The 13,328-nt window shown below is 33.9% G+C and overlaps 1 protein-coding gene across 1 annotated transcript in view; it reads right to left on the bottom strand.

Moving 5' to 3' along the window:
• LOC145682319 (lysine-specific histone demethylase 1A-like) overlaps nt 1–13,328 on the bottom strand; it is a 97,351-nt gene that overhangs the window by 49,378 nt on the left and 34,645 nt on the right. The window contains exon 3 of the mRNA XM_081753896.1: nt 2,094–2,330. Within this exon, the coding sequence (XP_081610022.1) occupies nt 2,094–2,330 (237 nt within the window). The remainder of the gene's footprint in view (nt 1–2,093; nt 2,331–13,328) is intronic.

Raw genomic sequence — 13,328 nt, forward strand, 5'->3', positions numbered from 1 at the left:
CTTGCAAGCCCATCTTTCGAGGACAAAAAAATATTACCATTACCTTGTGTGTATCTATATAAAATTATCTTGTGTACTGTAAGTAACAAACATTTATTTATTGAAAACACTAACGTCCATAAATACAATACTCGATTCGTTAATAATTTGCATGGTATCCCCAAAATTTTTCGTTTTTTCAAAAAAAGCGTATATATTAACTGTATAAAAATTTTCAATAAGTTACCTTTCTAAAGCAAAACAAATCATATTCTATGTTTAAATCTGATCTTCTGAAGTTCTCAGTAGATGAATGTTACTACTCGGTAAATTAGTTTTTTGAAGACAATGTATAAATGATTTTTGTTAATTACGTTATGAATGTGTAAGCTTATAAAAGCCATAGTTATGTATGTATTAGGCTATTTGTAAGTTTTTATAGCATATATGTAATTATTTTGTAATTTTGACAACTGTATGCGTACTCGAGAATACTCTCATTTGTATGCAAAACAGGCAAAATAAATAAATAAATATGTCCATTAGGTTAAGGGAGACGGGTAATTAAAGCAAGTGAATGATAATGGAATTGGTGAAATGAAAACAAAAGTTGCCGGTTCATTTAACTAAAGTGTATAACAGACTTCCACGCTGAATATACTATCTTTCCAGTACAAGTTCCACATGCATATTTCTTCCCCCCCCCCTCTGTTTTAAAGAGGTATTCAAATATTCCTTCATGGAAATTAAATATTGTTAGCTATAATTTTAATACTTAATAATCAATTTAGGGTAGCCCAAAAGTAGGTATACAGACCAGCATCGAATCAAGTATGACCTTTTTAATTTCTTAATATAATGAATTTATATTTTGCTTTGGTTTGTTTCAAGCTTGAGGTGTAAATGAAAATAAATTAAGAACAAATAAGGAAGAAATTAAATCAATAGGCCACCTATATGGATAGCAATAAGTAAATAATATAAAATGTTATGACTGATCAGTACGGGACTGTATACCTACTTTTGGGCCACCATGTATATACAAGGTCCGACAAAAGACCTCCCGTATTTAGAGAGGGCGTTGTGTGAGTTGTGGTAGGGATACAGCGGCAAAGGGGGTATCGATCGATAGCGGTATACGTGCCATTTTCAGCAGTCGCAATGGCGTGGCGCGGTAAGGACCGTGCGTTTGTTGTGGAGGAGTATGTTCGTAATGGTGGTTCTGTGATTATTACTCAGCAGGCATTTCGCATTAGGTTCAGACTTGGCCGCCAACATGGTTCTGTTCCAGATGGAAAAACTATTCAAGTTTGGACATCAAACTTTAGAGCAACAGGTTCTGCACGGTGAAAAAAATCGCTTGACCCACACCGAACCATAACAACGTCGGAAAATGTGGCGCATGTGAGATCGTCTATCCAGCAATCTCCAGAGCGTTCAGTACTTAAACAGGTCACCCAGGCGATTTTTGCTTAGTGCAAAACCTGTTGCTCTAACGTTTGATACCCAAATGTGAATAGTTTTTCTATCCGGAACAGAATCATGTCGGCCAAGTCTGAACCCAATGCGAAATGCCTGCTTAGTAGTAACCACAGAACCACCATTACAAATATACTCCTCCACAACAAACGACGATGCTCATCGCTTCAAGCTCCCTTCGCTGACGTATCCCCAACACAACTCCCACAGCGCCCTCTCCAAATACGGGAGGTCTTAGTGCTGGACCTTGTATATATATTGCAAATTAATTTTGAAAAGGGAAGTCATATCTAACAAGACTTGAAAATCAGTAAAGTGATATCATTAAAACTCTAGTTCATTTAGAATATTAAAAATCCTCACGTAGCTAGAAATTAAAGATGATGTACAGTTTGATACTCAATACTGTTAAGCATGTAACTGCTTTTACCTTCCAAAGTTTTATTGTAAAAGCAGTTTCCATTAAAAATAAATAAAATGAACTTCGCGTTAATTGGATTGGGCTATAATTTTCTTGTTCAAAATTAAATCAACTTAATTTCTATATTTGTCTCTACTTGTGAATTTTGTTTCTTAAGCTCAATAGAAGTTTTAAAACAACTACTACTTATTGTTTTTCCTTGGTCAATACTTACCTCTGCTAGCTGTCGTACTGCCTACATGTCCAAATAAATTAGCATTTGGATCCCAGAAGATTCGCTCGAAACAAAGCACAACCTTGTTGAGATTGCCAAAGCCCAATCGCTGAATGGCTGCGACCTTCCAATCTGGTAATGGAGGCACAAACTGAACTGTATTTGGCAGGCCCTGTGTATTTAGAGCAGTTGACTGTTTCAAGACACCCAAAGGCAACGTGCACAAGACAACATCACCTGTAACACAAAAAGTATAATTATTAGTTGTATATTAAATGACTTTACACACAAACAGGAAGCTATTGAAAAATGGAAATAATCGTTTCTAAGGGAGAAATTATTTATTTTACCGTATCTAATTAATAACGTCTTTTCATATTGCAATGAAACTGAACATCACTTTACTATATTTGCTTTATAACAAACGATTTTGATTCAGAATTAAAAGCATGTGAGTTGTTTTGTTTCACAGTGTGACACTACGATGCGATAGATGCTCGAACTATGCGAACTCAATAAGGAAACTGGTCGTAGTGCATCTATTATTTATTTATTTAAAGCAGAGTTCCTAAAACTCGGCACTCGATAACTCGCAGTCCGGATAACTCTACCACACTCTGGTTGGGTGAAAATAAATAAATAAATAAATAAAAAGGCGCGTTAAAATGTTAAATCGATTCCAAAACACTAGCTGTTGGTATCTCTTACCGTTTTTTGCTTTATAGAGATCAATTGGTAGCCTACGATTATGTCCTGTAGGCTTAGGGAGACGGATCTACTAACCATATACCCTACTCATTATGCAAACAAAAATGCTCTGGAAGTTGCTTGTACAGTATAATGCCCAGAGTATCTTAGTAAATCAAGTTACATATTGTGAAAGTAATATGATAGACTTCAAGAACTGACAGAATGTGAAAATATAACAAGAAGTACAAAAAGCGTAAAAAAATATATAATTAATACTTTTAACAAAATGGACAGAAAAGGAGATTCCTTTGTGGGTAAAATGAAGAAATGGCTCTAAGATTGACCGCGATTTATTTTAATGAATTTTTAGCGAACTATTTAGATCGCCTAATGAATTTTTAATGTTAACGACGTTTGTTTATTTTATTCCATCATAAAAAAAGTTTAAGTTTTGAATCTCTTCCTCGGGTAGAGTATAGTGTTACAAGACACCGAATCAAAATCGTTTGTTATAAAGCAAATATAGTAAAGTGATGTTCAGTTTCATTGCAATATGAAAAGACGTTATTAATATCGGCAAGAGCGTCAGATAGGAAGAAACAATCTTTCTATCGTTGTAGAATTTTATGACTAGAAGGTAGAAAATAAAAAATATATATATTTGAAAAACACGATTTCTTTTTAAAAAGTAAATAAAATAAAGCAAATCGAACTAGAAAGTGACAGGAATTTTAGGAATATTAAAAAAAATGGATCAAAAATTGCGATCTTCGCCAATAATTAGTTTTTGGATCAGGGGCCACAACATTTTTGAATGGCCCCTAAATCAAATATTTGCATTTTCTATAGAATAAGCACACCACACTGAATTAAGTGATAGTTTGGGTTTGGCTACACTATATGTAGTTCTCCAGATATAAGGCGTACAAGAAATTTTTTGACTGAAATATAATGGATATTTTGATCCAAAAATATACTTGTGTTTTAACGAAAATTACTCTTTAAAAATCATACGTATGTATGACTAATAAAAACAGAAGAATATGCATCGACTTCAAAAGAGAACAATAAAAGACAGAAAATAATAGTAGTACTAAAAAAGCAGAAAAATAATAATAAAGCACTTAAAAGTAGAGATTTGTTATTATTATCTATATAAAAAATTGAAGTAATGTCAACCCGAACAAATTAATGCCGAATAAAAAAACTATTTCGATGCGAATTTGTTTGGATTGGTACGACTGATTTTTTTGTAGATAATAGTATTAAAAGTATTAATAGTATTAAAAGTTTTTGTGTTTTAAGCACTTTATTATTATTTTCTGCCTTTCAAAAGTTGGCTCATTTTTTTTAAAAAACAAATATTTTCTGCTTTTTCTAACCCTCTAAAATGGCTTACGAAGCATACATGAACAAACGTATAATAACTAATTATCAAAATCATTGAAATATTTTTCACTATAGGTAGGAACCTTCCTTGGGAATAGCTAGTTACATTTATGAAAACGGCATCAAAATCTCATGTAGTCTAAAAAGTAGTTATGCCTTTTGCATGCGAGATAATGTTAATGTTCCGAACAGTGTTTCTTCCAGACATGTTTTTGGAGGGGTACTGCCCTTCGGAGCACTATGAGAGTGCCTCCCAGAGGATACCAAACTAATACGTCTATAATATAATAATAAATAGAATAGTACCAGCAGTGCCCCCCGGAAACTAAGTGTGCCTCCACGTAACATTTTTTTCTGAAAGAACGATTGGTTCCAAAACGCAGAGTATATGAGCTGCAGCGGCTTCATTTGACAGCTGACTGTTGAAGCTAGTACAAACGCAAAAAGTGGTGGAATTCTTATAATGTGCAATTAAGGTATTGCGCAATGAAGATGAGTGAACTTCCCGCAAAACTCCACCACATTCTACAATTTTATTTCAATAAACGCGCAAATGCTGTGCAGGCCTGTAATTCTTTATAAGCAAGATACGTTATCAAAAGCAAGAACCAAAAGATGATTCACTCGTTTTCATCCTGGAAATTTCGATGTCAAAGATGATCCTCGCAGTGGGCAAACAATCACAGAAAAAGTGGATTACATTCTGGGAAAAGTTGAGCAAGACCAGCATGTAAAAATAGTCAAACATCGGTAATGATTTAAACATTCATTATCACCGTTAAATCATTTGGAGAAAGCTGGCTACAAAGTATTCTCGACCCCTTTGTTATATGCAACCCAACTTGCTTGTTGATAAGCTGGTTGCCGCATATTTTAGGATATTTTCATCAGGCATTACATGAACTGTGTGTGTGTTTTTAATAATTTATTATTTATTTCAAATATTTTATAGGTAAGAGCTTTTCTTGGGAATAATTTCTTTGGTCAGTGAAAATAGCATCACAATATTACCAACGGTTCTCGACGTATTTAAGTACATACATACGAATATACTTACATACAGGTCAAACTGAGCACTCTTTGGAACGTCTCATATGTTACAAATTGATTGTACTGTATAAAACATTGTCCGCCAATGCTTTACTTTTTAATCATGCATAAACATATATTCATTTAAAAAGTAATTTTCTTGATTTTTTTTTCTTTCTAGTACGATTTGTTTTGTTCCTTAACTCTTTTATAAAGATAGTATTTGTCTAGCGCACTGATTGATATGGGGAATCATTCTTTTATTTACTTTAAAATAAGCTCAAAGTTTGATGATTTGGTTTAAGCGATCTATTTTTCACCTCTACTTAATATTTCTTATCTTCTCAAAACGAATTTGCAATATATTTAAATTTAATTATATATAACAAAACTTAATTTTCATAAAGCAGCAGACTTATTTAAACCGATTTGAATGACTAATCAGTAAAATCACGCAAGTACTCTGTATAATAATACCCAATTCTATTATAATCTACGTAATTATGACTTATTAGTAGGGCCCGGAAGTTGAGGAAAAATCCTCTTTTTTACGAGTGCCCGAAGACGAGGATTAACATGTTAATTTTGGGTCATTGTAGGCCAGAAAATAGTGGATTTTATTTGTCCTTCTTTGCCTTTTTCGGCATTTTCTTGTTTAATGGTCTTTTTTAAAAAACTTTTTATAGGTCTTAACGTCTTTTTTTGCACTTCATCTTTCGACAATAAATTTACTGACCATTAACTCGAATCACCACGAGTTCTAGAACAACTTTTCTTTAGTAAAAAAAAAAAAAAAAAAAAAAAAAAAAAAAAAAAAAAAGACATTCTTCAACGACTGGACTGATATGACCAGATCTGCAACAATCACAAGTCAGATAAGGAAGTGTAACAATGTCCTCCAGCAGGAAGGGGAGGGGGTGAGGTGAGGAAGTTTTCTTATTTTAGTTTGGCCTTCAGTTTGTGGAGGAAGGACAGAGTGTTCACATTAGGAATGCGCACAAGACAAGATTTGAGACTGTCTCGACTCGAAAATGTGCTTTAAAAGTGATGTCTCGATTCGAAATATATATATTTTTCTATTGGAAGAGCTGTGTCTCGACTCGAATTTTGTCAGGAAAATTCTGTCTCGACTCGACTCGAACGCATCCCCAGTTCACATGCCTAAAAGTAAGCGCAGTACAACTTCCTTTCTGCGTCAACTTGTGTCTGAATTTGGAGCGAAAGTTGTTTTTTTTTCTACAGATGAAAATATTATTTTCTGCAAATATTGCGAAGTGAAAGTGAGTGCATGTGAAGTGAAAGTGATTTATTAAATTGGGTCTTATTTTTACGTCATTTTTTCCAGTTTTTAGGACCTTTTTTTAAAAGATATTTAGGTCTTTTTATAGGTCCTTTTTAGGCATTTTTTAGGTATTTTATAGATTCTTTTTAGGCATTTCAACTTCCGAGCCCTACTTATTAGAATTCCAGGTTAATTTGAAAAATAATAGAATATTAACTTCTTATATAAATGAATAAAGAAAAAAGACGTAATCATTATTCTTAGTCACGGCACAATCAAAATACGAGGAGTGATTTGAGATTAAAGTTACAAAGCCTGCATTATTTCATACAACCAATGCAGCCAATAGATACTACACACATTACGTTATTCTTCGACAGTCCCCATATCGATTGAGGAACTTATCACATCGTAGGATAAGACAAAATTCTCTCCTGCTAAAAATTCTGTCCTTGCGTGTTTCGCCACGTTGTCTCGAAGTGTTTCACCTCCTTGTCTGAAGCAATGTGATGCCCTCCTATAGCAAGACCAACAATAGATGGTCTCTGAAGTTTCTTAGCACACGCGGAGGGAAAATGCAGCCTGTACTTTGATGGTGGTGTTACCAGCTACGACCAAGCTGTCTTACACCATTAATTAAACTGCCATTATAGATGCACCGAAAAAAAAAGTCTTGAAACGTGAGTGGTAGCAACGCTGCTGCGAGCTGTCAGAGACCTTCTCTTGCTGGATCCTCTATAGGTGCTGCTCCTTCAAGCGCGAGAACAGGTGAATGGCGCTTGAGCGAAGTCCGGGCTGTAGGAAGGGTTGTCGATGATGTCTCAGCGAAACTGCTTAAACAGCGTGCTGGTCTTCTAGGCTGACGGTGACATTTTCTCTATCAGCCACGAACTTTCGAAACCATTCTGCGACATGCTGACGAGACATTACATCCTGTCCGTAAACCTCTACTAGCTGCCGGTGAATTGCAGCCGCGGTTACATGTTTCGCCCACAGAAATTGAATAACTGAACGGACTTCTTCGCGAGACCAGTTATCCAAACGAAATGAAATGAAAATGAAAATTTTTGAGTTTTACGTCCCAAGGTCATGCCGGCTAGGGTAAAGGAGACGGTGATTATGAGTAATGAATGAAATGGTGGAATGAAGAAAGTGGGAGGAAACGGGAGAACCCCGAGAAAACCCACGCACACGGTGTTTGTCCACCACAAAGTTCATTTGGCAGGAGCAGGGTTTGAACCCGCGACCCCATGCACCAGAGGTGAACGCTCTACCACTGAGCCACCGCGGCCCGACAGTTATCCAAACGAGTCGCCATTTGTGTGACCTACAATTAGCGTTGTAGGTGGCGGAAGCTCTGCACAGTTTCCAACCCCATGTATTAAAAAATTACCACACACTCCTCATTTCTCTGTAACAGACGGAACCTTAGTTTCTGATCCTCCCTTGTACTCCAAGGTTCATGACAACAGAAAAACAAATTCTTGTCATCATACCATATTCTTTGCTAACCTAATTCAATTAAGGTTTCTTACCTTTAGAAATATTACTTGCGATATTAATGCGAAATATCAACCGCATGTCTGACTACAGATTTTAGCTTAATAAATTGCTGTGTGATACATAACTTTAGTAAATGGAAATCCTCTGCACACATCCGTTTTGATTATAAAGTGAAAGCTGTTTGGTTTACTCTCAATTGCCACTTGCTGCAACGTGAAAATATATATCACTCTTCACTGACTATACTGGCATTAGTCCCTAGTAATTAAGGCTTCTAAAGGAACTGGTCAAAATTCGCGTACATCACGTTTTTGTCAAGACTAGACTAACTACAGTTACCTGCTTATTTCCTCTATATTTTTGTTTTTATGTAAATAGGGCGGTTCTTCTGCTACTGCTGCACTTAATAAATGCTATGTTATTCTACGTATTTAAATAAGATTAACCATTTTCACTACACATTCGTAAATTATTGTTCTGTTAATAGTTCATTCAACCCTTTAAAACATTTCCTTCTATATTTTTTCGGATAATCACAGCCTTAAAACACACAAAGACGAACTTTTAAGACACACTAAAGAGGAGCAAGGGGGGATGAAACACAAACTAAACAAAACAAGAAAAAAATATTCTAAGAAGAAATTTTAACGCTCTGACACATAAATTACTATCCGTGTGGTAAACAGGAGCGTGAAGGGGGAAAGAATGAACGGATAAAAATGCCAGCGTGATTTAGTGCAATGAAAGCCATGTTGCTCTTTAACGCTAATTTACGGCCGATTAGTTTTAATATTTAATTACATTACAATTCTAATATATACCTTTGTTATGGCTAAGAACATGAGCAGTCGCCTTGAGACACCCATTACAATCGACGAACGCTTTTACCCCCCATCAATGATTCTCACCAGCGAGGCCATATATTTCACCTTCCTTCAGCCTACCTAGTAATTCTCTTAGGATAAGCTTTGGTGGTCCCACACATACAAAAGCTTTCGACGACCATTAGTTACCGAAGTCCATTCTTTCAGTGACTTTTCAGTAAGCTCCACCATGAAAGCCAATGCAGACAAGAAAATTGAAAAGCTGTAAGTATGCCTCTGACAAGCTTAGTTCGCAGTCATCGTGGGTGGTAATCTTTATATTTAATACACGAAAACAGCAGGATGATACGGAATCCTTGTAAGGTTTTACGACTATGCGAAAACTTTTTTTAACGTATAGACTGGAAGTAATTTCTACAATTTTTAGGACGCGTAAAGAAAGTAACACTGTTAATGACATGCATGTCCGGAGATTATACAGTATATTTTGCGCTACTAGCGTCTGAAGGTAGCGCAAGTATGATTTCTGCTTCACCTCTTTATCTAGACTACAGGTATTGATGTTAGAATTATTCGAATGATTTTTCTGGTGTTATTCGAATATTGGGATAATTATGAGAATAATTATTCGTAACTCGAATTTTAACAGTGCTAGTATAAGGATAGAATCTATAGTGTTAAGGAATGTTAATATTTTAGTATTATTAATCGGAAATATTGTGTATTTTAATTTGCAGTGGTAAAAAAAAAATATTCAAGTTTGTTTGATTTGGGTTTGGTATTTGTAATTTTATAGAACATAGTTTGCAAATGTGGTTAATGTTGTAAATTGTTTGAAAAGATGTTGCGTGAATGTAAGCATTTTTGTAATTCTATGTTAACACAAACACATTGCAACGACAATGTTATGCAAGTTATGTAAAATGCGAAGTGCTGACATAACGCTCAATTTTATGAGAAATTGGTTAATATATATATACGCACGTGTATAATTTTAACCCAAATTTTGGGAGCTACGTGCTGTAATGCAAGCATCTTTGTTGTATAATACTTCAGTCTATTTTGTCACAATTACTTGAACTTTGAAAAACGAGAGATAAAGTAGAAGTTAATTGAAGTTAAAATCAAAGTTGGAGTAACATTTTAAATAACAACATTAATAAACACAATCTTTAGTACATCACAGTCAACATTAAGTATCTCGTATTCATAAAAATGTTAAAATAAATTGTTAGTAAATACATCAGAGATTGCTACATTTAGCTCAGTAAACTTCCTAAATTTAGTTATCATCATCACTTCAAATATAATCCAGTTTACTTTTCCTCTTTTACATTAAAAATTGTCATACATTTTAAATTACATATCTGACATTTCGCTACACAAACATGCACTCATACACATTAAATACAGTACAAAATACATGTTAACTACTTTTTTAATAATGTCTCTCATTTACACCCTCAGTTCTGTTTTATCAACTCAAACAATGGTAAAAAGTCCCCAAAAGTACCTCAAAACAAATCATAAGTGCGTTTATTAAACATTAACAATACAAATAATTTAAAATGTACCTTAAACAAATAAAAACAATCTAAATTTACTCAAAGTGCTACGTTAACAATAATAATACTCCAAACTCAATTTTTAAAAAGGTACCAACCCAAGTTAACGATATTAAAGTGGAATCCGAACCATTATTTAGGAGTTGCTTTACTGCCGAGAGTGATATGCATGAGACCATGCGGAAGTCCGTCTGGATTCTAATAATTCTACAGCGGTTTCTCAAACTGTGATCCACAGACCAAAAGTGGTTCTTGAGGTCTTTTTTGTGTTTATTTTAGACTGAATGTTAGCTCAAAAAAAAAAAAAAAAAAAAAAAAAAAAAAAAAAAGAGAAAAATATATTCAAGTGAACTGCGTATCACAGACTAAAATTGAGAATCTCAAACAGGCATAGGTTATACAAATTCAAATATCTTATAGATGTATTATTATAAAATGTTCTTAATAACTAGATAGCCTTCAATTATTTATTTGTCATCAACACAACAGGCATAAGCCCAATTATAGTGTTGGTGTATTACAAAATAAATTTACAAGTTTCCTTGAACATTACAGATGTCAATTTCTTTGTATTCGATACATATTTTGTTATAAGAAGAGCATATTCTTCAGATTGGTGACTAATTATATGTTGGCCCTTGGTTTTTTTTTTTTTTTAAATAGAACAGGCCAGAGTAATCAGCACGAGTATTAAGTTTCGGGACATGAAAATTTAGTGCCGATATCAGATCCATACAATTAAACTCATTTTGTACTATTTTACGGAGAAAAGTCACATCTATTACGTTTCGTCTTTGTTCAAGTGTAGGGAAACAGAAGTAGTATATTAATGTTATATATAGTTTTCATAAGATGGATAGATTCCAGTTCTCTTGTATGCCATGTATTTGATAAATTTAGATTGGACTTTTTCCAGTTGGTTTTGGTATTGCTGTTGTGAAGTTCCAGATCACAACAGCATATTCCAGTTTTGTTAGTGTGGTAATATTTCCTTTCCAGTTCTAATTATGAATCCTTAACATCTTCAGAGATTTATTAACTATGTTCTCTATATGGTTATTAAATGATAGTTTCGTATCAAATGTAACTCCAAAATCTTTGACTGAATTTAATCTATTTAGTAAGATCTGATTAATTGAATAATTATTCGATTTTTATTATTATTAAGAAAAACTCGTGTTAATACCAATATAAAATAAAGGGAATACTAATGAATACACTGCATTTCAAAAAAAAAATGGCATGGTGACATTCTCAAAACGTTAGAAGAGGTGGGAAAAAAACGGCCCTTTTTCACCTATGATAGTCTTAACAAGTAAAAATGTTCATAAAAGTCTTAATATTGTATGAAGTTCAAGCACTAAAAGTTATCTCTGTAAGATGCATGTCAAAAATAGTATTATAGCAGGTTACATAGAGAACCAAGCGAAGAAAGCATGGTTGTTGATATTGTGCCAGTTTAGACTTTTCTTTCCGAGCTTGAACTAATAATTTTAGTATGAAGTGCTTCAAGAACCACATTACATTAAGTTTGGTGATACGCTTATTAACTCTAGTCTTTACGAAAACAAGAAGTATAATGGTTCATGGAGCGCCTCATACTAAAATTGTTGTTCCAAGTTCGAGAAAAAAAAAAAAAACACACACACACACCTAAAACTGTCAGAATATAAAAAATCATGCTTTTTTATGTGGCTTGCTACAATATGTTCCATGTGTATCATACATAGATGTATCATTTAACACCTGAACTTTACGTTTATATGATATGCTAGCTTTTAGAATATAATTTATTCTAAGATTGAATTTGGACCTCCCAAATAAATTCCCGCGTACGATCCTGATTCCAAATATATAAAATAATGTAGGCTATAGTTTTTTATCTAATATATTCCAAATATATAAAATATATCTCGTATTTTTCGATTATGGTGTGCCGCTTTGTTTCAACTGAACATGAAAGAAACTACGAAAACTTTTTCCGATTTTGTTAACCATTTCTGGTTGGGTTTAATGCTTTTGTTCGCGATTCAGGATTCAGACAGAACAAAGGAGTTGAACATTAGGCTGGGAATCGAATCTGGGACTCGTGATTTTCGCGCAATAACCACCAGTAGAACATCATTACGGACAAAAAATGAATCAACAAAATTAACATGTCACGTCATACAGTGAATCAAAATGGCCGGCGCACGGTTATCGCTTGTAAAGCTTAAGATAATTTTAAAGTTGTATTTGAAGTTTAAGAATATCGCTTATGTCACACGTTCATTTTACAGTCATGTACGAGTAAGTAATGCAGTCTGTTGAGAAGGAACTATACCACAAACTGCTAACTAAATACGATCTAACTGTGGAAAGCGACTATTGATATAATCTGTAATAGTATGTATAGATTTTTTTTACGGAGTCTATGTAAATAATATTATACTTACGCACACTTAGAATATTTTGATTTGTTAGACTTAGCATGGAATAATAATTATCTAGAAAACTACTAAAAGAAAACTGTATAGTATATGCCAATGCTGTTTCGTCAGTCTATGTGTTTTGTAAGCATACGGTATGTTAGGAAGTTCTGAAAAATTGCTACTTGAATAAATATGTGCCACAAAAATTTTATTCATGCACATATACAATCTACTGAAAAGAATTTTGAATAAAAGGTGCACGCGAAAGATGAGAAAAATAGTCGTAAGTCTTAAAACTAACAAAGGAACAATTTGTCAGTTTCTAATAGAAGTACTAAAACCGAAAAACAGCATTGTGAACATTCCAAGGAAATTCCAAGCGAAAGACAGAAAAGGTCAATATTTATTAGGAACCCTATAGCCTATAGGTGTGTGTTTTAACAAAGAAATGTGCACTCTGGATGTTGAACATACAGAAATGAAATAAAACTATTTTTCCCCGACAGGTACGACTTTTGAGTGTACAGCAGCACCCTTGACCC

This window comes from Thermobia domestica, chromosome 1 (genome assembly GCF_964235325.1).
Source record: "Thermobia domestica chromosome 1, izTheDome1.hap1.1, whole genome shotgun sequence".
NCBI classification, from domain to species: Eukaryota; Metazoa; Arthropoda; class Insecta; order Zygentoma; family Lepismatidae; genus Thermobia; species Thermobia domestica.